This window comes from Chanos chanos, chromosome 10, assembly GCF_902362185.1.
Source record: "Chanos chanos chromosome 10, fChaCha1.1, whole genome shotgun sequence".
Classification (NCBI taxonomy): domain Eukaryota; kingdom Metazoa; phylum Chordata; class Actinopteri; order Gonorynchiformes; family Chanidae; genus Chanos; species Chanos chanos.
This window is the reverse complement of record NC_044504.1, coordinates 24746234-24767010: the sequence shown is the minus strand read 5'-3', so window position 1 is coordinate 24767010 and position 20777 is coordinate 24746234. Positions and strand designations below refer to the sequence as shown.

The following is a 20777-nucleotide window of genomic DNA, read 5'->3' as shown; positions in this document are numbered from 1 at the left end:
ATTGGAATGTGAAGCTGAATAAAGCTTCATTGTTTTTCTGCTGTGGTTTCATCAGCGTTCTGTCCCTGATTCCCTGTCTGTCCTTCATTTCAGAGCATGGGAGACACAAGAGCGGTGTCAGAGGTGGTGGATGAAGTGAGTGGTGGAGGAGGTGAAGATGGTTCCTTCTTTGTTCAGGTTCATGATGTTTCCCCTGACCAGCCTCGCACAGTCATCAAAGCTCCACGCCACAGCACAGCACAAGACATCATTCACCAGGTCAGAATGGGATTAGGTTAGGCTCGAATGGTGCGGGAACGGGGATTATGTTCAGGCTGAATAGTGTAGAGTCTTTTAGGTAGACCAGAGTGGTGTGGGGTTGTAGTTTACAGGCTCAACTGAATGGTAAGAGATTAAGTATTCATTTTCTTCTGATCAGTAGAGGATAAGGATGCATCTCTCTCTCTCTCTCTCTCTCTCTCTCTCTCTCTGTCTCTCTCGCTCTCTCTCCCTCAGACTCTCAGTAAGGCTAAAAACTCGAGTGGTCTCCAGTCATCCCCTGACCCTGCCAAATATGTCCTATTGGAGGAGGTTGCTAGGGAGACGGTGGGGTGGCGTCCAGCGCTGCGACCCGTGCAGCGTGTCTTATGTGACAACGAGTGTGTGTTCCAGGCTCAGAGCCGCTGGAAAGGAGCTGGAAAATTCATCTTAAAACTAAAGGAACAAGTGCAGGTCAGACAGAAATGAACAGGGAACAAGATCACTCCTCTTCAAGAAAACAAGATACCGTGACTCTAATCATTAAAATGACACTTCTAATTCACTTTGCATTATACACTTTGCATTATAATATGAAACCAACATACATCTGGTACAAAGTTTTCTTACATGCAAATTAAAATGTTTGACAATTTATCTTTACTTAACATAAACTGAACCCTCTGTAGGGAAATGCAGATAGTGTTTTTTATAAATGCCCACTTCATTCTACATTTCTTCATTGAGAACTTGAACTTGAGAGCTTTTATAGAGCCTTATCTCTCAGTGGCGTTCCTGGTTGTGAAAGTGTTGTCATTAAGGCATATCATATTTTATTGTTTTGTGTATTTGTGTGTTCCAGACAGCATGTGACGATCGGCGTAAGGGTTTGTCTCTGGCGGGCGAGCTGAAGCGCTTGACTGGCCGGACTCGGGGAGTGTGGCCAACGACTCAAGAGGCAGGACCGAGTAAAGATGAGAGAGCAGCATACTGCTTGCACTTCACTGAGACCTGTGAATGACCCTACAGTAACAGCGTGTGTGTGTGTGTGCCCTTAACAAGACATCTGAGCCACTGAGTAATTGTAAGGGTCATTAATTCCATGATTTGGTTTGTAATAACAAGGAGGGAATGAGCGTGTGTGTGTGTGTGTGTGTGTGTGTGTGACAGAGATTGTGATATATTGGTGTGTGCTGTCAGGTCCTCCTGATTTTTTTTTTATTGTAAAAATGACATTTTAACTATATGTTACATAATGGTTTTATACAGTATCAATCAAGTACAATGATTAAATGCTGAATTGGATTGTCAGTCTGTGATGTATTTTATTATTTTTTAATTGAATAGATTTTGCAGTTCAGCTGTGTGTATGTGTTTGTGTCTGTATGACTGTAAGAATGTGTTTGATGTTTTTAATTTATTGTTAATTCCATGTTTAATAAGAGGATTATAGCATCAGTATCTGTAATATCTGTGAAGCTCAATCAAAATGTAATTCGTATCTATAAAGGTGGTACTTTGCGCATTTGTAATGCATTTAACGCATTGAAATGCTGTTGAATGTTTCATTTTATCAGTAGCAATCATTAAAAAAACATTTCTACAAAACATACTGAATGATTAGACACTTGCTTGGTCTTCATGACTGAATGGCTACTTCACCTCACCTGTTAAAGGCCTAGTGCATTGTATTCTTTCAGCATCTGTCATCCTAGTCAGTCTCATCAGCCTTAGTTTAACCCTGACCACTGAAAGCTTGATTTCAGTAGTTTGCCACATGCTCAATGCTTCTGCTTTGAAAAAGCAATGTTTTTTTCTTTAATGCCTCATATTTTGACAGACCTAATCTCCAGTAAGGGTACTGGCAGACTGACCTGGACAGTTTTGTGTCCAGCAGCTTTGGGTTTGGCCTTAAGCGGCTTTGCTGTGCCCTGGTCTGGCCTTTAGGGCAGAAAGCTAACTGGATATCATGTATCCCCAGACTTTGTCCTGCTCAAAGGTGCTCTGGGCCCCCAAGAGAGTCATCCAATCACAGCAATTCTCCCACTACACCTGCCTGGATTCAAGTTGCTCTCCTGTGAAATCCCTCTGTTCCTCAGGAGGGAAGTAGCCAGAATGAATGAGCCTAAACTTAACCTCCATAAAGCTGCAAAGATAAGAATCATAAATGGACCAAAGTTTTTTGTATAGGACAATCTAACCTATGTGAAAGAGCAAAAGTAAGGCATTACTTTTTGATGAAGCTAAACTTAGCTAGCTGGTGACCAAGGTTTTCCACAAACAACCATGTGTCAATTAGCCAACACGTCATTTACAGAGACTGGCCAAGTGTGCAATGTTTTTGAAATATTCATTTTGGCAGAAGAGAGAATCATAGTAGTACATGCTCATAAGATAAACATGGAAGCAGTACACAGCTGTAAGTACTTGAGCACTGTCAATAACTAAAGCTTTGTATACACATGTTAATTTTGTCATTTAATTCAGATAAATGTTTCTCTTTATGACTGACTGAAAGCTTTTAGTATACCCTCTATAAAAGTCTTTCTAGCATCTTTCTTATCTTCTTATGACGAAGTTGAAGAACATCAAAAAGAACTACGCTGTTCTGCATGGAACTGAAAAGTAACCCCCCCCCCACCACCATTTGCTCCCATCTAGACAAGAGCCTTATGAGTTATAGCTGCCTATTTCACTTCGGTTTATTTCTGTCCTGATGACATTCTCAGAAGGCTACATACCCATGTAAAGGTAAAACTGACAGCCTGACAGTATGTGTCACTTACAGTCAGATATAACACGCAGCCTTGAAGACTCTGTGGCATTACCTACTATGGCTGTTGCTGCCTAATAGTTATCAGTAATCCTGTAGCTCCATGGTTCTCAGCTGGTAAAACTAAGCAACCTGGGAAAACAACATTAACTATTACAGTGGTAGCTGCCTTAGAGATATCTAAACTCAAGTGTCTCTCTAGGGGTCAGCCAAAATTACTATGCCGCCTGGCACTCTGACATTATCGTCCATCATGGTCTTGGCCTCCTTGCAGCCTTCCTTATATCTGCAATATTTTTTATAGTTATATACAGTATTATACTGTAGCTTCCTGAGACCTGTAAACATGTATCTACCTGAGAGTCAGATAGTACAACCAAGCAGGCAGTTAAAACAATGTTATCTAAATTAGTGTTAACTTGCTCAAGCCCATCAACATTGGCTCAAAAGACTATTGAACCTTAGTCCACCTCAGTAACATCATCATTAGGGATCCTCAGAGCCCAGAAAACAAGTATTTGTTTACATGCGAAAGCAGAGCTCTAGAAAATCACAGGTATGATCTTGATCATGAAAAAATGGATTTTACTCCTCAGCACAGGGCAGGCTCAGGGACCGTGAGTATGTAGAACTCAGTGACCCGACTCTCTCAGATGCATGAACCCAGAGAGAGCTCATACAACCTTTTTCTCTAATAAGCTCCAGTACTAAATCTTAACTCTGAGAATTTAAAGAGGAACTTGCGGAACTCTGTTTCATGACTCTCTACTCCTTTAGACTGTGTTGTTTATGATATGTGGTCGCATAAAGACCGCATTGGTAAACCATCTGTGAACAATTCATCAGAAGTGGAAGCCACAGTCCATAAAAACCCAAATAAGGATTCAAAAGACCAGCATGCGTATGTTCATTTACCTGTGTTTAAGCTGTTAATAATTAACAATAATAGACTTCCTAAAAACTGGAATTTCAGAAGGGACTCTTTGTTGTGTTTGTATGACTCACACAGTACAGAAATGACAGAGACCTGTTTTGTGTCAGATAAAAGTTTACAGAGCTTCAGAAGTGGACATTCAAAACCTGTTCAGTGTTTCATTTCACCTCATTCACATCCATCCATCCACACACACACACGTGCACACACACACACACACATATTAGAGATTTCAAATTTAACAAATCCCTTGTATCAGAGTCACAGCGCCACCTTCTGTACAAGTACTACATCACATGACAAACATAGAATCAGAGACTGAAACACACAAACAGTAGTGGCGGCTACTAACAACAATGCTGTGGTCAAGGCAAAAAAAAAAAAAAAAGAAAAAAAGGAAACTCAAATCAGCCATTTTCCTGTGACAAAGTAAGAGGAGTTCCATTCACATTCACTTTGGTTTAAATGATGTATGTGACAAAATTCCAGCATACAAAGAAATGATCGAAACCAGGAGAGCGGTGGCCAGACCAGTACGACATCTTAACGTGAGCTGTAACGGCAGGATGCGTCAGAAATGTGACACACAGACAAATGTAATCCAGCTTTCAGTGACATCAGCCTCTGAGTCAATCTAACAATTCTCTCAGAGTGACATCAGTGTCAAGAAGAGACATACGATTCTGTCAATGAGCCTGCGTCTGACAGTTCTCCTGATGACAAACAAACAAACATGTAATTTGACTATTCTGAAATAACGGAGGTACTTCATCAACGTGAACTTCATTAAACTCAGCTGACCCTTTCCCACTCCATTCAGCATGAGAGTATGTATAGACTATGTATAGACATGTATAGACTATGCGTGCATGTGCAGTGTAAACAAGAACACACTTTTGACATTGCGTAGAAAGAAATGTACGTCACTCACACCGCTAACATGTTCCCTGTAATGTGGAGAATAAATCTCTGAAAAGGCAGTAAAAAGGGATGTTGCTTTGTCTTTTTCTCTGAGATGTGGGCTAAAAAGGAGTCACAGACCATGAAAAAAAAAAAAATCAATATGATTTTACCTCTGAGATGGACTGTCTGTTTCCATATACATACGGAATATATATTTTATAATTATACATGGAATATATCTTTTATATATATACTTTTATAATTTCCACTCAGATTTCCATAATCTCTGTTCAGATGACACTTTTGAGTGATTGCGTCTGAGGACAATATTAACTTCAAACTTCAAATTCAATTTCATATTGGGCCAGAAATAAATGAAAGAACACAAATCATTTATAACGACAGTTAGAATTGATAAACTCCACTTATTTATTTCCCCCTCTTCTGTTTTGCTGCAAAGTACAGGTCACACAGTCTCTGGTTTCTCAATTTTATTTGAGGACGCTGTATATGTGTGTGTGTGTGTGTGTGTGTGTGTGTGTGTGTATGTGTGATGTGTGTGCGCATGTGTATGTGTTTGCATGTGTGTGTGTGAGTGCATGCGTGCATGTGTGTGTCCATGTGTTTTCTTCTCTGGCTCACTCATCCTCATCCTCCTCTTCCTCCTCTCCGTCTGAGAGGGTTGGGCATGGGCAGAGCTGCCGATAGCCATCCAGCCATTTGTCAATCATTTGAGCGACAAGTGGATGATTCCTCCTTCGTGAACTCTTCTGTAAGGCCACTAAAATCCCGCCCTCTGTCACACAGCAGTCCAACCACTGCCTCAGAAAACGCTCTTGCTGCTCCTCACTCCCCATCTGAGAGACACACACAGCAGCCAATCAATTAAAGCATTCCAACACTATTGAGACTTACAACCAGAGCCCAATATAGTGCTCATGTCTTGTAGTCGCGTGTACTAGCACAAGCACAGTGGTGTGAATGTGTGTGAAATTGTGTGTGTGTGTTTGGTGGTGATAAACCCCCTCACCTCTTGGGCAGTTAAGAAGTGGATGTGTAGCAGTTTCCTCTCGCTGTCAACCAATGGAAGAAAGGTAACAGTGACATCATCGTCAGTGTTGAGGTTGGCACCAGCACCACGGTTACCATAACCATCATTCTCCATGGCAACCAGTGCAGAAAAATGACCACGTGTGTAACCAAGGGCAATAGGACTCTTCCAGCAAAAACTCTGCTCCCATAGCAAGGGCAGATAAACACCTAAGGAGAGAAACAGAGTTTGTGTGTGTGAAGACAGTAAGCTCACCCTGAAACCAAATGAAGCCCAGAGTTTCTCCTCTGAAGTTTTTGTAATACTTCAGTCCATAAACAAATGAAGGACCATTGGAGAATGTGAGCCAGGACAAAGACCTGAATGTGTTTATGTGTTAGCAAGAGAGAGACCATGCAAGAGAGTAAGAGAGAGAGAGTAAGAGCGGGAGAGCTCACCCTGAAAGCGAGTGAAGCCCAGAGTTTCTCCTCTGAAGCTTTTGTAATACTTTACTCCATAAACAATGATGGGCCGGCGGAGAATGTGAGCCAGGACAAAGATATGAGTCTGTTCTAAACTCGCCCCTGACTGATAAGAGAGAGAGAGAGAGAGAGACACACACAGAATGGGGATTGCATCATTTATATGAGGTTCAAACAAAAAGAATAACAGTCTTGAATGCTTTTTTTTCCCCTCTCACCGCGTTTTGTATACATTAGACAGCTCGTGTGCATACCTGACTGGCCAGAGACAGTATGAATGCCCAGTCCTCCTGCCACTGTTCCTCTCTGAGTGAGAAGTGCAGACCAAAGCTCTGAGAATACCACGACTCCCACTCTTTCCAACGAGTGTAGAACCTGACACACACACACACACACGCACATATTGAAACAACATAATTATTGCAGTAGTAGAATTTAGCTGAGCTATCTAATTACTGAGAGGGATTAGAATACATGTATGAAACTATCTGTTCTTTCTGACTGCAGAAAAATTAAAACATTACTAATCACTATACAACCAACAACATGTCGTCAAAACCCAAAATGTGCATGTGTATGTACATTTTTGTGTCCTACTTGTGTGAGTATTGGTGTCGTGTAGTGTGTGTGTGTGTGTGTGTGTGTGTGTGTGTGTGCGCACGCGCACAACTGCACAGTCCTACCAATGTGAGCAGTGGTGTAAACTGTCATGTAGGCTCTTTCTCAGTAGTGAGTCTTTGTCGTAAATGCCCCATGTCGCCTGCAGGACCGAGTCTAGCAGACAGTCCCCAGCCGTGCGATTCCACAGAGCATACAGACGACTATCCAAACGAGAGCACACCTCCAGAGACCAGTTAATAATAGGGGACTCCTCCTCCAGCTCTGAAAACACACACACATTTACATCACACACACTCAAGGACCAGATACACACTCTGCATTGGAGCACCCAGAGGTGCAGTTTCATACAAACCATACCAAATTTAGTCAATCAGCCAGAGGAGCAACAGTACGAAAAGCAACAGTTAGCGATGCACCGGTTGTGAAATTCTGTGGTGATACCAATACCAATGTTTAAAAACAATTTGCCCAACTACTGATGCTGATAGTGATGGGGTTTTTTTTGTTTGTTTATTTTGTTTTTGTGGTTATTTATTCCCCCTTTTATGCTAGGGAAACAAAGAAATCTTCATTATCAATTAAATTAATGTTGTCTGAGTCAGACCGCAAATAACCAACACAACATTTAGCCAGCGGAAAACTGATGCAACACAACAGATAAACATTAGCCACTGCCATCAGTGAATGTCATCTTATTTGCCAATAGGGCGATCGCAGTCAATAAGGTGAATATCGGCCGATACCGATATACAGCCGATGAATCGGTGCATCCTTATCAATAATGGCTGCTAATTCATCTGCATAGGGAAATGCATCATAAAATCAAATAAATATGCCAATAAAGGAACCCTATATACACACACATACACACACACATATATATATATATATATATATATATATATATATTTTGTTTTACCTTTCTGTACATCTCGATCAAGCACCTCATCAAACAGTTTCTCTTGAACTGAAGGAGGGAGATCTTCAATATCTAGAATGTAGACAAACAAACAAAGAAAAAAAAGAAACAGTCAAGAAGTGAGACTGACAGGGCAAACCAACAAGAGATGTAATCCTACTCATACACCACACTACACAGCTGTATATATATGTGTGTGTGTGTGTGTGCGTGTGTGTGTGTATTACCTGCTGGTAGTGTAAAGGTAAGCACATCAGTGAAGAAGTAACAGGGGAAATCTCCTTTACGCTGATGTAGGGAAGCAGCCACCTCTCTGCGAATCTGTTCAGTCAGCTCAGGACAAACCATTGCAGGGATGCACTTTACTGCCTGCTGGGACACCTAAAACACAGACACACTCATACGTTTTTGTCTTTATATCTTAATGAGAACTTCTCACTGACCTCCACTTCACTTAAACTGAACATCATTAACCCATCACTAAACATAACCAAAGAAATAGTTTTGTATTTTATTTTAAAAAGTGGGGAATGGCTGACACTCCCATGGGGTTTCCGCTTGTCCCCTCATATTTACATACTCATTTGGTCCACACTGTGGCAAGAGACATGGCACAGGTACAAACACACACAGCAGAGTAAAAGATGAAAAGGCTGAAATCCTTGACTAAGTCTTTGAAAAATCTAAGAATGAAGTTGTTGATATTGTTGTTGATATTTCCCTTAAAAAAAACTTAGTGCTGAGAAATTTCACCTTAGCGTGAATGTTAGAGCAAGATGTTATCTGAGCCTAACCTCTCACACATGAACAGAGTTCTGTTCACATTGACTTACACATGATTCTCTCTGCCAGATTATAACTGAGGTAATCAGAGAATGGTCAAACAGTCACACAACACAGCACCACTATTAAAGATATACTAGTATGAGTGCTGACCTCAGTAAGTAACACTGCTAGCATGTCCTGTCTTTGGAAACGGATGGCCAAGTGGACCAGGGTAAAACCAGTGTCAAATGCAGATGGGCGGTTCAGCAGGCGAACCTCATCTGAGGTCAACTGACGAGCAATATCACCTCCTGATGATTTATATGCCTCCACAGCAGCCAGGTCACCCTCTACTACACCTAAACATAAAGAGAGAGAGAGAGTGTTACACACAAACACACACACACACACACACACACACACACACACAGGACACTTCCATCTCACAATTTATACATTTATACACCTCCACAGCAGCCAGGTCACTCTTTACTACACCTACACACAGAGGCAGGAGAAATACAAATACCTACATACTCATCATTACAAAAAGCAACGATGTTTGTTATTACAAGTGGTTTAAATGCAGTGCTGCCAGCCTCTATGTGTCTGTTGGCTCTGGATCTACTCTGATTCACTCTCTCTCACACACACACTCACAAACACACACGCATGCACACAGTTGCAGTATCAAAATTCAATGGAAGTGAGTCATTATGGATGATAGCTAGAAACTACATAGACTTCCAACAAGGTTAAGTATGTGTATAGTAGTTTACTAATAAGTGAACCAATCAAAAAACTGTGGGGAAGCTGGCTCAATGTCTCAGCCTATTTGAGTGTATATGTGTGTATGGGTCTGACCTGTACACGCGTTGAGGAAGAGCCAGTCAGTCCTCCTCATTCTGTTCCGAATCTGTTTGAGTTTTTTGAAGTCCATTTCTTGTTCCTCTTTGCTCCCCATTGCCCCAGATGCCACTTTGATTTTCATCTCCGCCTCCTGTTTGGTGGTGGTAGGGGAGAGTCTTTGGCTGCCCCCGCTGCAGCCTCCACTCACCCCCCCTGTCCCAACTGTCCTCCAGTTGTCTCGATCCTGTTCGTTAACTGAGGACAAGGGAGGAGAACTCTCAGGTTCTGTGGCTTCTTCTGACTGACTGGGTCTAGGGTGATCACACACTACACACTTCTTGGTCTTTGGCCAGTTCTCATAGGTACAGACTGAGCATGCCCAGTGCTGTGAACGTGTGTTCAGGCGATTATATTCCTCACAGGGGTCGGTGGACACACAAGGAGATCGCGACCCTGTGCCTGAGGTGTGGGGAGTCTCCGTAGGGCTGTGACCCCTGGGTGACCCCTGTTGCCTCTGACTCAGGCACTGCGTACAGCGAATCGCCCGTGGCCAGTTCAGGTACGTACACATATGACATGACCACTTGCTGGAGATCTCGGGGGCCTCATCAGCAATTCGCAACCGAGGTCGAGCGCTGGAGTCCGGGCAGATGAGGAGACTAGAGTCCTGAGGTGGAGAGCTCTGCTGGGGGTCCAGGCTTAAGCTGCTTGTCTTAAAGGGTTCCTCAGTAATGATGGCTGAAGTAGGTCTTTGAGCGCGGCACATGGTGCATTTGATGGCAGAAGGCCAGTTTTCATAGGTGCAGTACTCACACGCCCACTTCACGTCCAACTCAGTCATCCTCAAACTACTGAAGTTCTCTCCTTACTCTTCCACACCTCACCTCCCCTCCCTCAGCCTATACTGCCCTCTACAGGGGGTCCTACAGGAAAACATACCATAATCACCATCATCATCATCACAATCATAACAGCCCATGGGAAATTCAAATGAACTTACCCCATCACAAGAAGACTTGATATATATATTAAAAAAATGTGTTATGTATTAAAGGTCTTAAAAATTTACAATCACACAAACAACCAATCAACAAACAACCAACAAAGAGCACAAGGACTTCACCTGATGTTTACTGACATGACCATTTTATACAGGTGGTGTAACTCAATATCAGCACCAGTTTGGCTTTTAACCACACAGGATCCTGAAAACAAAAGAGACTTCGGCTCTACACGTGAGGGGTGGGGAGCACTCGCTGTTTGTAAAAGGTTTTGTTAAAGTGGAAACTTATTTTGACAACTCTGGACCTTTCCTAAACACAGTCCAAACCGGGGAACAAAACAACTCAACACACCGATAAATCCAGTCCTCTCGACTGCGCACATGCTTCTGTGATACAAACTGTCAATCAACGGGCGGGTCCCCGTATCCTAGGCTTACGCGTGTCAGACTAATGACCCGACTGGACCTGATGCTATAGCAATACGAAACCTTCACCATCGCTTCCAACAGTATTACTGAGGCAACAAAACTAAAACACTTGGGAATAAGATCGAAATGCTGTCACATAGCCAACAGCAAAAGCACGCGCCGTCCTACTGTGGAAATAATACCAAAAATATTAATAACTGTCGCAATTTACTCTCTTGTTGCAGCGAACAAGAACTGGACACCAACATGAATATTTTTTGGCATATGATAATTTGGGGACACACTGATATTCCTAAAACACGAACCACAGGAGAAGAGTGTAAAGGAAATCATTCGTACGCCATCGCCAACACTGAAATAAGGTAGCGGTCTTTTATTCTAGGTTAGTCCACAACAATAGACTACACATGTAGTTTATCCAACAAGTTTGGTCAACATTCTAGAACCATGTTCTTAAACTTTTCCGCCTCAAACGCATTTGGTACCACAATTAACGGTCAGACAACCGTAAGATAATAATAGCGATTAAATATTTGCCGTACTGGTATGTGGTACACGACCACTGCTTAACAGTTACGAGACACAACCTCATTTATTTAATTTTGAGCAAAGCCAGTATCAGACTCTATGTGAATCACTCTAGTGTTTCTAGAGTGGCTGTTACCTCAAACCTTTCTTGTTGCTGTAGTCCGAGATAACACTAGATAATCATCAACTATTTTCGAGCCATCATTAAGAGTCGTGCACTCAATGTAGCCTGCAGTAATTAGCTTACCAACCATAGCGACTCCTTCAGTGAATATCTAAATACTCACAGTTTGTCCTCTTCGGAGTTCAATCACCATAAATGTTACCATGGTTTCAAGTTCAAGTTCAAGCTGTGAGGATATCTAATGTAACATACCACACAAATGAAAGACTTACATATAGACTATAATAAATGTGTCAATTTCGTTGTTCAAGTGTATCAGATAAACAGAGATCTAGATAACTTGTAACGATATCTCATGGTTGGAATTTAAACGCTGCTAATGTAAAGCTCGGACAGCAACATTCTTACTGTACAGCATGACTGGAGAACACTAAAGTTACAAAGAAAATGACGTATTCTGTACTGACCACTGTTAAGACACACTGAGTCACGTATTTGGGACTCTACATCAGAATATCGCACACTGATAAAACTTAGTTAAACACGGCGTCTATCTGCTCTAACGCTGTCTCTCTTACTAGAATCTGGCTTTGAATGGCCACCAATAATTAAGTGTTAGTGACATCAACACGGTGGCCTATTATCTGGACAAAACTGTACTTGAGGATGCATCATCTAATGTTATATCAGACATCATATGTCATACGGCTTCTGCAGAGAAATCCGGTGTTTCGTTTCAGTGCCGTTGTGGAGATGAGGTTTAATCGCCTAGCCTTTCGGGGAGCAAGTTGCGAGTGAGGCCTTACCTTTTCCTGTGTCCACACTACAGTGGTAAACACAAGAAACCCTTGAACAGTCCTTCTTCAACGGCTCCACTGTCCGGTCCGGCGATTTTCCGAGCGAAACCCAATCCAAACCGACCCAATTCCACACCGAGACTCCCCGAAACCTATTCAAATTTCCCCCAGCGACATGTTTACGTTTCCCCTCTCCGTGCTCACATAGCCTAGACCTGGGGACCATCCGCGCTCCTTACTCCTATGCCACTATTTCTGGGGCTTCAGATTATTATAACTCCCATGTCCAAACCCCGATAAGACCGTCTTTAATGGCGGCGACAGGAGAGCGGTGCAAGCCAAAATAAACCTACTCCAGGGAGACGGGAGGAGGAGATACCACCTGAATGTGCTAGCGACGCTGATTGGATCCGTCTGTGTGTACCTCTCACTGGCCTATAAGAGACTACCTCTCTCATTGCTAGTAGTTAAAAGACTTCATTGCACAGGCCTTTCAAGGCAGAAAATCATGAAACTGTATCCATTGTCCGCCCTCTTGGCTCCAGGCTTCAATGAAATCGAAGATTTACACTCACCTCTCACAGAGCCACAATGGCGCTGGTTTTATGCGTTTGGCTAAACTCCAGCAGCTCTCCGGGTGGATAGAGGTGATGTCATCTCTTCAGAAAAATCTACCGTAGTAGCCACAGAATCCGCAGTGACAGAACGGGTCGAGAATACCCTATGTTCAACCATCACTGCCTGGCACCAACATACGAACGCAGATCGTCGCCACACAATGTTGGCTTTGAATAAATGTCACTTCTTGAGTGTTAGATAAAAAGTATTCCTTACATTTTCCGCAAATTGCTATTAAATTTTGTTTACATCGTTTGCCTTATATCTAGAGGAAACATACTGCATTATTTGCTCGAACGACGTACAGCGTACGAAACCGATGCAGTCTCCGGTTATGTTAAATGTACCGGTAATACTATTTTTTCAGACTTGTGGACTCATTTGCTCACACGCCTCTGTACTGAATGTCATAAAATATATATATATATATATTTTTTTTTTAAAAAAAAGGTAAACAAGCATGCACAACAAAGCTGGACAGATTGTGTACAACAGAATTAAATGATTTACACATAAGCAATGCCTCTTACTCTATTTTGGTACACCTTCAACAGGGAATTGCAAAATCAGAGAGAGAAAAAAGACAAAAACATTGATTAACATTTTATTCACCCAAACAAATAGAGCTGGGAGTTGCAGCTGATTCCCATCCAGTCATTTCTCTGAGACAGACTACTCTGGGATGGGTCTACACCACATTTCCTCTGGGTGTACTGAGAGTGTAGGGAAGCTTGAAGAGCTAGTAGAACATTTGTTCAGACTCCCAAAGTGCTTTATTTCCAACATCAGTTTTGTGATTGTTTGTTGTAAATAAACAGTGCCCCACCCTTCACAACTAATCTACATTCATTTACAATTCATTTCACAATCTTATCTGATTTCCAGTGATCATATAAAACCATCCTCTTATTTAAATGACGTAAAAATCATAAAGTCAACGCAGGTGCTACGAGAGAGAGAGAGAGAGAGAGAGAGAGAAAGAAAGAAAACAAGTGCATGGGCACTAATGCACACATTTTATGTACCTATCCTTGTGTATTTATGAGAAAAGCTGTTGCAAAAGCTCAAATATAACTTGGTACTTCTAAGGCAGCGATAAGGTCCATAACTGCTCCTTAAATGACACAGCCTCTTTTTTTGGCTAAATTAAAGCATCTAATTACTATAGTTCTGCAATGACCTGTGTGTTATTGACCCAATCATTAGTGACAGAGAGACTGCTCCCTCCACGCTCCTAAGCTCATTTTAGCTAATCACATTGGAATAAAGGAGGCGGCTAGAAAAAACCACCTTATCTGGCCTGTTTTGGGCATGAGACTGGAATTATTTGCTCCATATCTGATGGCCAAAAACAAACTGTACCTATTGGAAATATTTAGTTCTTTAGGGCATTTTACTGATCTAGGATCAGGTCTCACAGATATTTCACCAACAGTTATCCTCATTTCACACAAGAAGCAAAATCACCAAACACTAACCCAAAGTCAGTTCAGCATTTCATCCCTCTACTCTAACGCTTTGTCTGAGGCTTAATCACCCAGTCAGGGCTGATAACAGTCTGCACATGCCTCACTCACACTCTGTTCTCAGTCAGTGTCTTCTGGAGGAAATATCTGTTTAAAATGGGGAAAATTAAAAAATTAGTCCCCTCCTCCTTCCTTAATAAATTAATCACAATGCTGTTACCAACGAGGTGTAACACAGGGTGTACCTGCCCTGACGAGTCAGAAAGTAGATGACCAGTGACTCCTGACACAGCAAAGCTCATTTCTGCCCCAACCTCTCATTTGTGGACTATCTACCTCAAGAATCAGCTGTGTGTGAGCACTTCAGCTAATTAGTGACACTGAACTGAAACAATATTCCTGGCTGTGGACAGAAGGGCCAGGGCTAAGAATCTGTGTGCCAAGCATATGTGACTATATGCAGGTGCAGCATAATTCAAACCAGCGACTGGGCGGGGGAGGCGGGGGGGGTGTGGCAATGTGTCCGGGGGGGCTTCTGCCTCATAGATGGATGAGTAGGAGAGTCTGAGTATTGTATAGAGCAGAGTTCTCCATGATTATGTACTGAATCATGCACTGAAGTGACCAAACGATGTGGTTACCGTAGTAATAAGATAACGAACCCGCACTGGCCATGAGGGGTTTGAGTAAAAATACAGTGTGACATATGATCTTTTATGAGCCTCACAGCAGAAACGCCTCTGAGACAGCCAGCCAAGAGCTGTTTACCTACATTTGATGACAGGTCAACCACTCTGGGTGATAATCTAACAGTTGATAACCATTGAGTAGTGACGAAAGTGATCGCTGATAAAGAGCTCAGTGTGTTGGGAGTGACTTTACTACACTCAGCAGAGCCCTGGTGAGCTCAGGAACCTCCCTCCACTTAAAGCGCAATGCAGACATCTGCCACAGAGTCACAATATCAGAGTGAACAGAAAAAAATTAGACAGTTTAACTTTTTTTTTTGTTGTTTTTTTTTTTTTAGTCGATTCAGTGACATTAGTTATTCCTGCCATAAAAAATAACAGAAGCACCCCATTATAGTGGCAAATGAATATAGCTTTGATCAAAAATGTCCTCTCTTTGTCCTGTTCCCTTAGCAGGCCACGGTTTGGCTGAACAGAAGACGAGCTGATTATTTAAAAACCAAAGAAAAAAAATTCTGAGGGCTGAAATCCATTAGAAACGCAGACTAAAGCACTGTTCTTCCTGTCTTCCTCAGATGTGGGAACAACAAACGCAAAAAAAGTGAAAGAATAGGATGGACTGACAGATAGATGAGACTGAAGGCCACAGAGGACGTTTCCCTTTGCTGTTCTATTTAAATTAAAATAAGGCAAGAACAGTGCGAGAGGTAAATGGTTTCGTCAGGTGATCCAGGTCACCAAGTCAATGTCAGCCGGATGATCCATTGCGAACAGAAAGAATTTGTCCATCCAAGAGGAAATGGAGAGAGAAAAAAACGAGAGAAGGAGAGAGAATTCCAGTCATTCGGTACAGCAGGCAGGGACAACCCCTCCCTTCTAAGTCAGGTTTTTTTTTTTTTAGGAAGAGAGGATTTTGTTCAAGTGAGTGTGGTTTGTGCTCTGGGCCTTTTCACCCACTGACAGTCCCACCCACACACAGACCTTTAACAAGACAAACCCACATTTTCGCTCTCTCCTCTCCTCTCCTCTTCTCTTCTCTTCCCTCCTCTGCTCTCCTCACTATGAGCTCGAGGAGCTGTGGGCATCCCCATCAGGCCGCAAGGCAGCTGGTCGTCCTAGAGACAGAGATTCTGTTGCCAAGGGCGACTGAGATTGCTCACTAAGCAGGTTCTCATACTCGCTACTGTCCTCCTCTTCCTCATCTTCGTCTACATCATCGTCGTTGTCATCTTCCTGGTCCTCCTGTCCTGCAGCCTGCCGGTCCAGAGAGTCAGAACTAGATCCATCCCCGTTCCCGAGACCAGGGCTGGGTGAGGGGTGTCCAGGAGACCCAACAGCCTGGGGCCTGGGTAAGAGGGGGGCACCTATCGGATCGGGCAGTGGAGGGGCAGTGTAAATGGAAAGCGCCGGTGAAGGTCCGGGTCTATCCAGCACAGAACGTTCTGGTGAGGAATTCTGGAACCCCACGCGGGACAGCAGGGAAGGAGAGGGATCCGAAACACAAGCATCTGTGGCTGAGGATGACTGTATATCAATGCCTGCTGCCTCCTGAAGCCCTGGGTGAGGGGAACAAATGAACAGACATAGACGGATACAAACACAAAGTTCTCTATTATACCAGCGCTTCAAACAATAAGTATGACTCCCAAATAAACCAGACAGTTAGTTTGAGTAAAAATAACTCCACTGAAATATTTATACTGAATGATTTAAAGAGAGAGAAAGACAGAGACGTACTCCTCTCCTCCTCAGCGGTCCTGCGCTTCCTGAGTGCTATTTCCTGTTTGAGTTTGTTCACTTCTTCTTGGATTTTCTCCCTTACTCGTTCACTCTCATCCACCTCTCCACACACAGCCTGGGGAACAACACGATGTCATTATGAGCAAGCATCCTTTCAGCTACAGAGAAACAAGTGACGATGACCCCTGTCTGCAATGCAGGAGCTCACTGTCATCATTTAAGTGCATTAAATATCTTTGTGTCAATTCAAAGTCAAATCTTTTTCACCTCACGAAACTTGTCTCATTAGAATCTCTTCAAGACTCACCTGGACTTTTTCCTGCAGAGCGCTGTACACCTGGAAAATGGTGCGTATATCTTTCATCACTCCATCCTTGTCAAAGAACTCCGCTCTGAGAATGACAAAGCACCATCCCCATCGCGAAAATGAGTTAGTATTCGGTCACGAGTTGACAGCATGTTGAATCTGACTAGGTTCTTCACACACACTTACCCATGTTCTTTAATGACATTGGCATAATTCATTGAGGTGTTGGGGACAGAGGAAACTTTATATTCCTGTTGGCTGGTGTTGCCCAAGTTTGGGATACTCAGAGAGATCCTCTGGTTATACCTGCTGTTGAACACACACACTGAGTGACACACAAGCTCCTGCTATACAATACATCACACTGAGTCACATAAACATATCTGCTATTTACCAGAACAAAAATAATCCCACACAAAGGGCTCCGTAGTATGTGCGTGTGTGTTTGTGTGTGTGTGTGTGCCTGTGTTTATGTATTACCTGCGGTTGGGTCTGAACAGCACATATTCCAGAGCGTGAGTGGAGCTGTTGGCAGTGGAGATGAAGCTGAAGAGGAGGAAGACGAGGTCGGGAACACCAAGAATCTGAGTCAGCTGTTTATGGATCACCTGCTCACGAAAAGACATCTGCTGCTGCGTGTTCCTACGGAAACGGTACCAACCTATCACATTCTAAAATGAAACAAAAAGAAGCAGTCAGGGACTAGTTGATTTGATGCTTGATAATACACTCAGAGGGAAGTAACTGAGTTAAGACATTTTTGTGTTCATTTATCACAACGTAATATTAATCTCTCATTTAAGAAAGGGAGGCAATTATGTCTGGAAACTTCTCAACCATCAGAGTCAAGTAGGTATCCACCTAGATTAATCACTTAATTATCTGACAATTTACTGGGCTCACAGTGCCACCTAGAGGACCAGATGAGTGGTCTCAAATTTACATTTATTTATTTAGCTGACACTGTTTTCTTAGCAGAGGTCATGCGCCATGCAAACTTGGGGTTCCACTCAAATGTATGGATAAATGACAACTGGAGAGGAGAGCTGTCATGCTTAAAAACTGGACCCACAACCCTCTAGTTACTAATCTGTGTTCCCTTACTAAAGCTAGAGTCTAAGCCCCACACGGTATAAAAACCACCACCATGAAAAACTCACTTTTCTCCTGTCTCTGAGGATTCTGCTGAGACTCTCTTCATTGACTTTGCCTGTGTAGTCATAAAAACTGAAACAAAAGAAAACAAGTGGTAGGCTGGCCTTTAGAGGAGCATGTGTCATCAACAATCATAGCTTTTATACAATCATAGTCTCATCACCAATATGAGCTGTGAACACTGATTAGACTGCAGAGTTAATGTATCATAAGTCAAACAATTTTTCAGGCAGCACACACACATTCTTTGACGCTTCATTGACTGTTCTTACCTAAAGAGCTGTGCACATGGCTCATGATTATGGACCTCTGTAAGACAAAAAAAACAAAACTATGACTCTCCCATCCATTCCATTCCATCATCACAAATTTAGCATTCCATCATCACAAATTTAGCTGCATGCCACAAGTATTCTTAAAGGACAGGGGCAGTGCTGGACTTTTATACCTTTCTATTAAAGACAACCAAGAATAAAGAGTTCAAATTAAGGAGTTGTTCTCAGAAAATATTACTGTGGCCATTGGCCACAAAAGCCAGGGAAATTAATTACTAATTTTGTCCAGTTTATGCTATCAACATGCTGTACACATTAAAGAAATGAACAAACACTGGAGGTCTGGTACTAAAGAGGGTCTTACCTACTACTTGCAGGAACTCAGTACTGCTGATCTGAGAGTCACTGATGCTAAAAGTCTCCTCCTGTCTCACCTCCCCAAGCAGGAAACCTTCCTGTAATGATTGCACAACACTCTAAACAATCTTTATGGATGACAGATTTCACCGCACAAAAGTAGGATGTTACCTTTAACCTCATTAGATTTCACTTTAACAATAAAAGACAGAAACAAAACAAAAATCCCTGAATCCAAAACAAGTGTTTTCATGGCAAATTAGATCCAGATATCACAAATGAGATAAAGAATTATTGATGTTTAAGGTTACATTTGTTGTGGTCTGAGCACACATTCCTGGACTTACAGTACAGCAAATGCTACATACAGACAAATGAGCCTGCGGTACAGTCCGTGATTAAAATATTAAAACAACAACAACAACAACAACAACACTCAGACTATAGACGAACTATTAAGCAGGCGCCCTACTTTAGCTATGTAAAGAATGTGGATCGGCCTCGCCTATTTCCTTGTACAACAACCATTGTTTGTGAGATTTCAAGTTAACGTCAACATATCAAGATGAAAAGACAGATGTAAGCCAATGTAACCATAGTGTTCATCGAAAGTTCTGCTCTGGCTAAAGTGGTGGTTAGCCCCACAGAGATTCAGCTAATCCTCAAAGACAAACTTTGACAGATCACGGGAGAGTCAGAGACCCAGGGGTTGGAGATTTAGATAGACGATTAGACAGTTGGATCGTTGGGCAGTTACAGAGTTAGATTTTTTGAAGATCATTATATTGTTAGAGAGTTGACTATGCAGTGTAGCTGACCATGCAGAAACATTCAGCTAAGTTACAGCTCTTCGTCTCAGCGCCCATTAGAGCAAGCTCGCAAAGCGAGCAACTATCAATGAATAAGCAAATCAGATCAAATTAAACACGCCAAATCAGTTCATATGCGTCAGCAGAGATACAACAGCTTCAGAAAGATCAAGGCGGTACCAGTGAAATGCACAGGGCTAAAACGAAGCTATTTAGATCAGTTGTTTAGCTGAGTGAGGCAGCTGGTTGGCTAAAGCTGTGGCTAACTGCAGGAAGATGACACTGACAAAACTCAGCGGATTCCCCATACGGATATAAGCACTTATCGGGCCCTACCGAGCTAACAAACATCTCTGTGTGGTCCACACTGCTTCAGCCGAATGTTTAAGGTACTTACATGATCGGAGTTGCTGTTGGCACTGTGATAACACACAGAACTAAAAGTGTAACCCGAAATGGATGCCGCCATGATGGAAACATCCCCGCTAATCCCACAATGCCCTGCATTCTGTGCGCCGGAAACGGGCGTGCTGTCAAACTTCAGAGATAAGAGAAGTGTCTGCCTTTAATTTATTTTGTATTCATACATATTATTACTGTTACTATTTTTTTTTAGACATTTTCGAAATAGAAATAACCCAGTTATACGAGTGACTGTCACATAGATCGTCCAGGGATGCTTGTAAACGCATTTATGAGTTGTTTATTCGAGTAATGTATTTTTTTTTTAGCTAATCCTGGTTAACTAGACCTGGTCCTTGGCTAAAATTTAGATCAAATCACTCTGAACGGAAATGCAAAACGTAAGACGAATTTCCAAGGCATAGACAAAAGCTCTTACAAGAACATTTAACTCAGTTTTGTCAAGTAAGACTTAACGATCTTTGAAACATATCTGGATGCAGAAATATCAGGCATCCACGTACAAACCACACGCCTCTTCCTGACATGAATTTAGAAAACGTCC

General features: G+C 42.3%; 3 protein-coding genes across 3 annotated transcripts in view; 1 reads left to right on the top strand and 2 right to left on the bottom strand.

Moving 5' to 3' along the window:
• The window catches only part of LOC115823467 (1-phosphatidylinositol 4,5-bisphosphate phosphodiesterase epsilon-1-like), a 34439-nt gene extending 33181 nt beyond the window's left edge, over positions 1 to 1258 (top strand). Inside the window, exons 31-33 of the mRNA XM_030787518.1 lie at positions 94 to 258; positions 496 to 705; positions 1100 to 1258. Of these exons, the coding sequence (XP_030643378.1) occupies positions 94 to 258; positions 496 to 705; positions 1100 to 1258 (534 nt within the window). The remainder of the gene's footprint in view (positions 1 to 93; positions 259 to 495; positions 706 to 1099) is intronic.
• A 4201-nt stretch (positions 1259 to 5459) lies between these two features.
• On the bottom strand, positions 5460 to 12625 carry zranb1b (zinc finger, RAN-binding domain containing 1b). The gene is made up of 10 exons (XM_030786426.1): positions 12404 to 12625; positions 9529 to 10436; positions 8836 to 9023; positions 8127 to 8280; positions 7900 to 7971; positions 7043 to 7241; positions 6614 to 6734; positions 6336 to 6465; positions 5878 to 6107; positions 5460 to 5704 (listed from the first exon to the last, which is right to left on the bottom strand). The coding sequence occupies exons 2-10, from the start codon at positions 10352 to 10354 to the stop codon at positions 5486 to 5488; spliced, it is 2139 nt and encodes a 712-aa protein (XP_030642286.1). The 5' UTR covers positions 10355 to 10436; positions 12404 to 12625; the 3' UTR covers positions 5460 to 5485.
• Positions 12626 to 15007: 2382 nt separating this feature from the next.
• Positions 15008 to 20279, bottom strand: abraxas2 (abraxas 2, BRISC complex subunit). Its single transcript, XM_030786442.1, has 9 exons — positions 20208 to 20279; positions 19009 to 19099; positions 18642 to 18678; positions 18375 to 18441; positions 17695 to 17885; positions 17401 to 17523; positions 17215 to 17299; positions 16905 to 17022; positions 15008 to 16723 (listed from the first exon to the last, which is right to left on the bottom strand). The coding sequence occupies exons 1-9, from the start codon at positions 20277 to 20279 to the stop codon at positions 16227 to 16229; spliced, it is 1281 nt and encodes a 426-aa protein (XP_030642302.1). The 3' UTR covers positions 15008 to 16226.
• Positions 20280 to 20777: the final 498 nt, after the last annotated feature.

Bases quoted from the DNA above. Each gene is read 5' to 3' on its own strand.
- abraxas2 (XM_030786442.1), bottom strand. From the start codon at position 20,279: ATGGCGGCATCCATTTCGGGTTACACTTTTAGTTCTGTGTGTTATCAC. The intron at 18,679-19,008 runs GTAAGACCCTCT...TTTGTCTTACAG, and splicing joins TGAGTTCCTGCAAGTAGTAG to AGGTCCATAATCATGAGCCA. The intron at 17,023-17,214 runs GTGAGTCTTGAA...GTTGTTCCCCAG, and splicing joins CTCTGCAGGAAAAAGTCCAG to GCTGTGTGTGGAGAGGTGGA.
- zranb1b (XM_030786426.1), bottom strand. From the start codon at position 10,354: ATGACTGAGTTGGACGTGAAGTGGGCGTGTGAGTACTGCACCTATGAA. The intron at 8,281-8,835 runs GTCAGCACTCAT...TCTGTGTTTTAG, and splicing joins TAGCAGTGTTACTTACTGAG to GTGTCCCAGCAGGCAGTAAA. The intron at 7,972-8,126 runs GTAATACACACA...TCTACATTCTAG, and splicing joins TACCTTTACACTACCAGCAG to ATATTGAAGATCTCCCTCCT.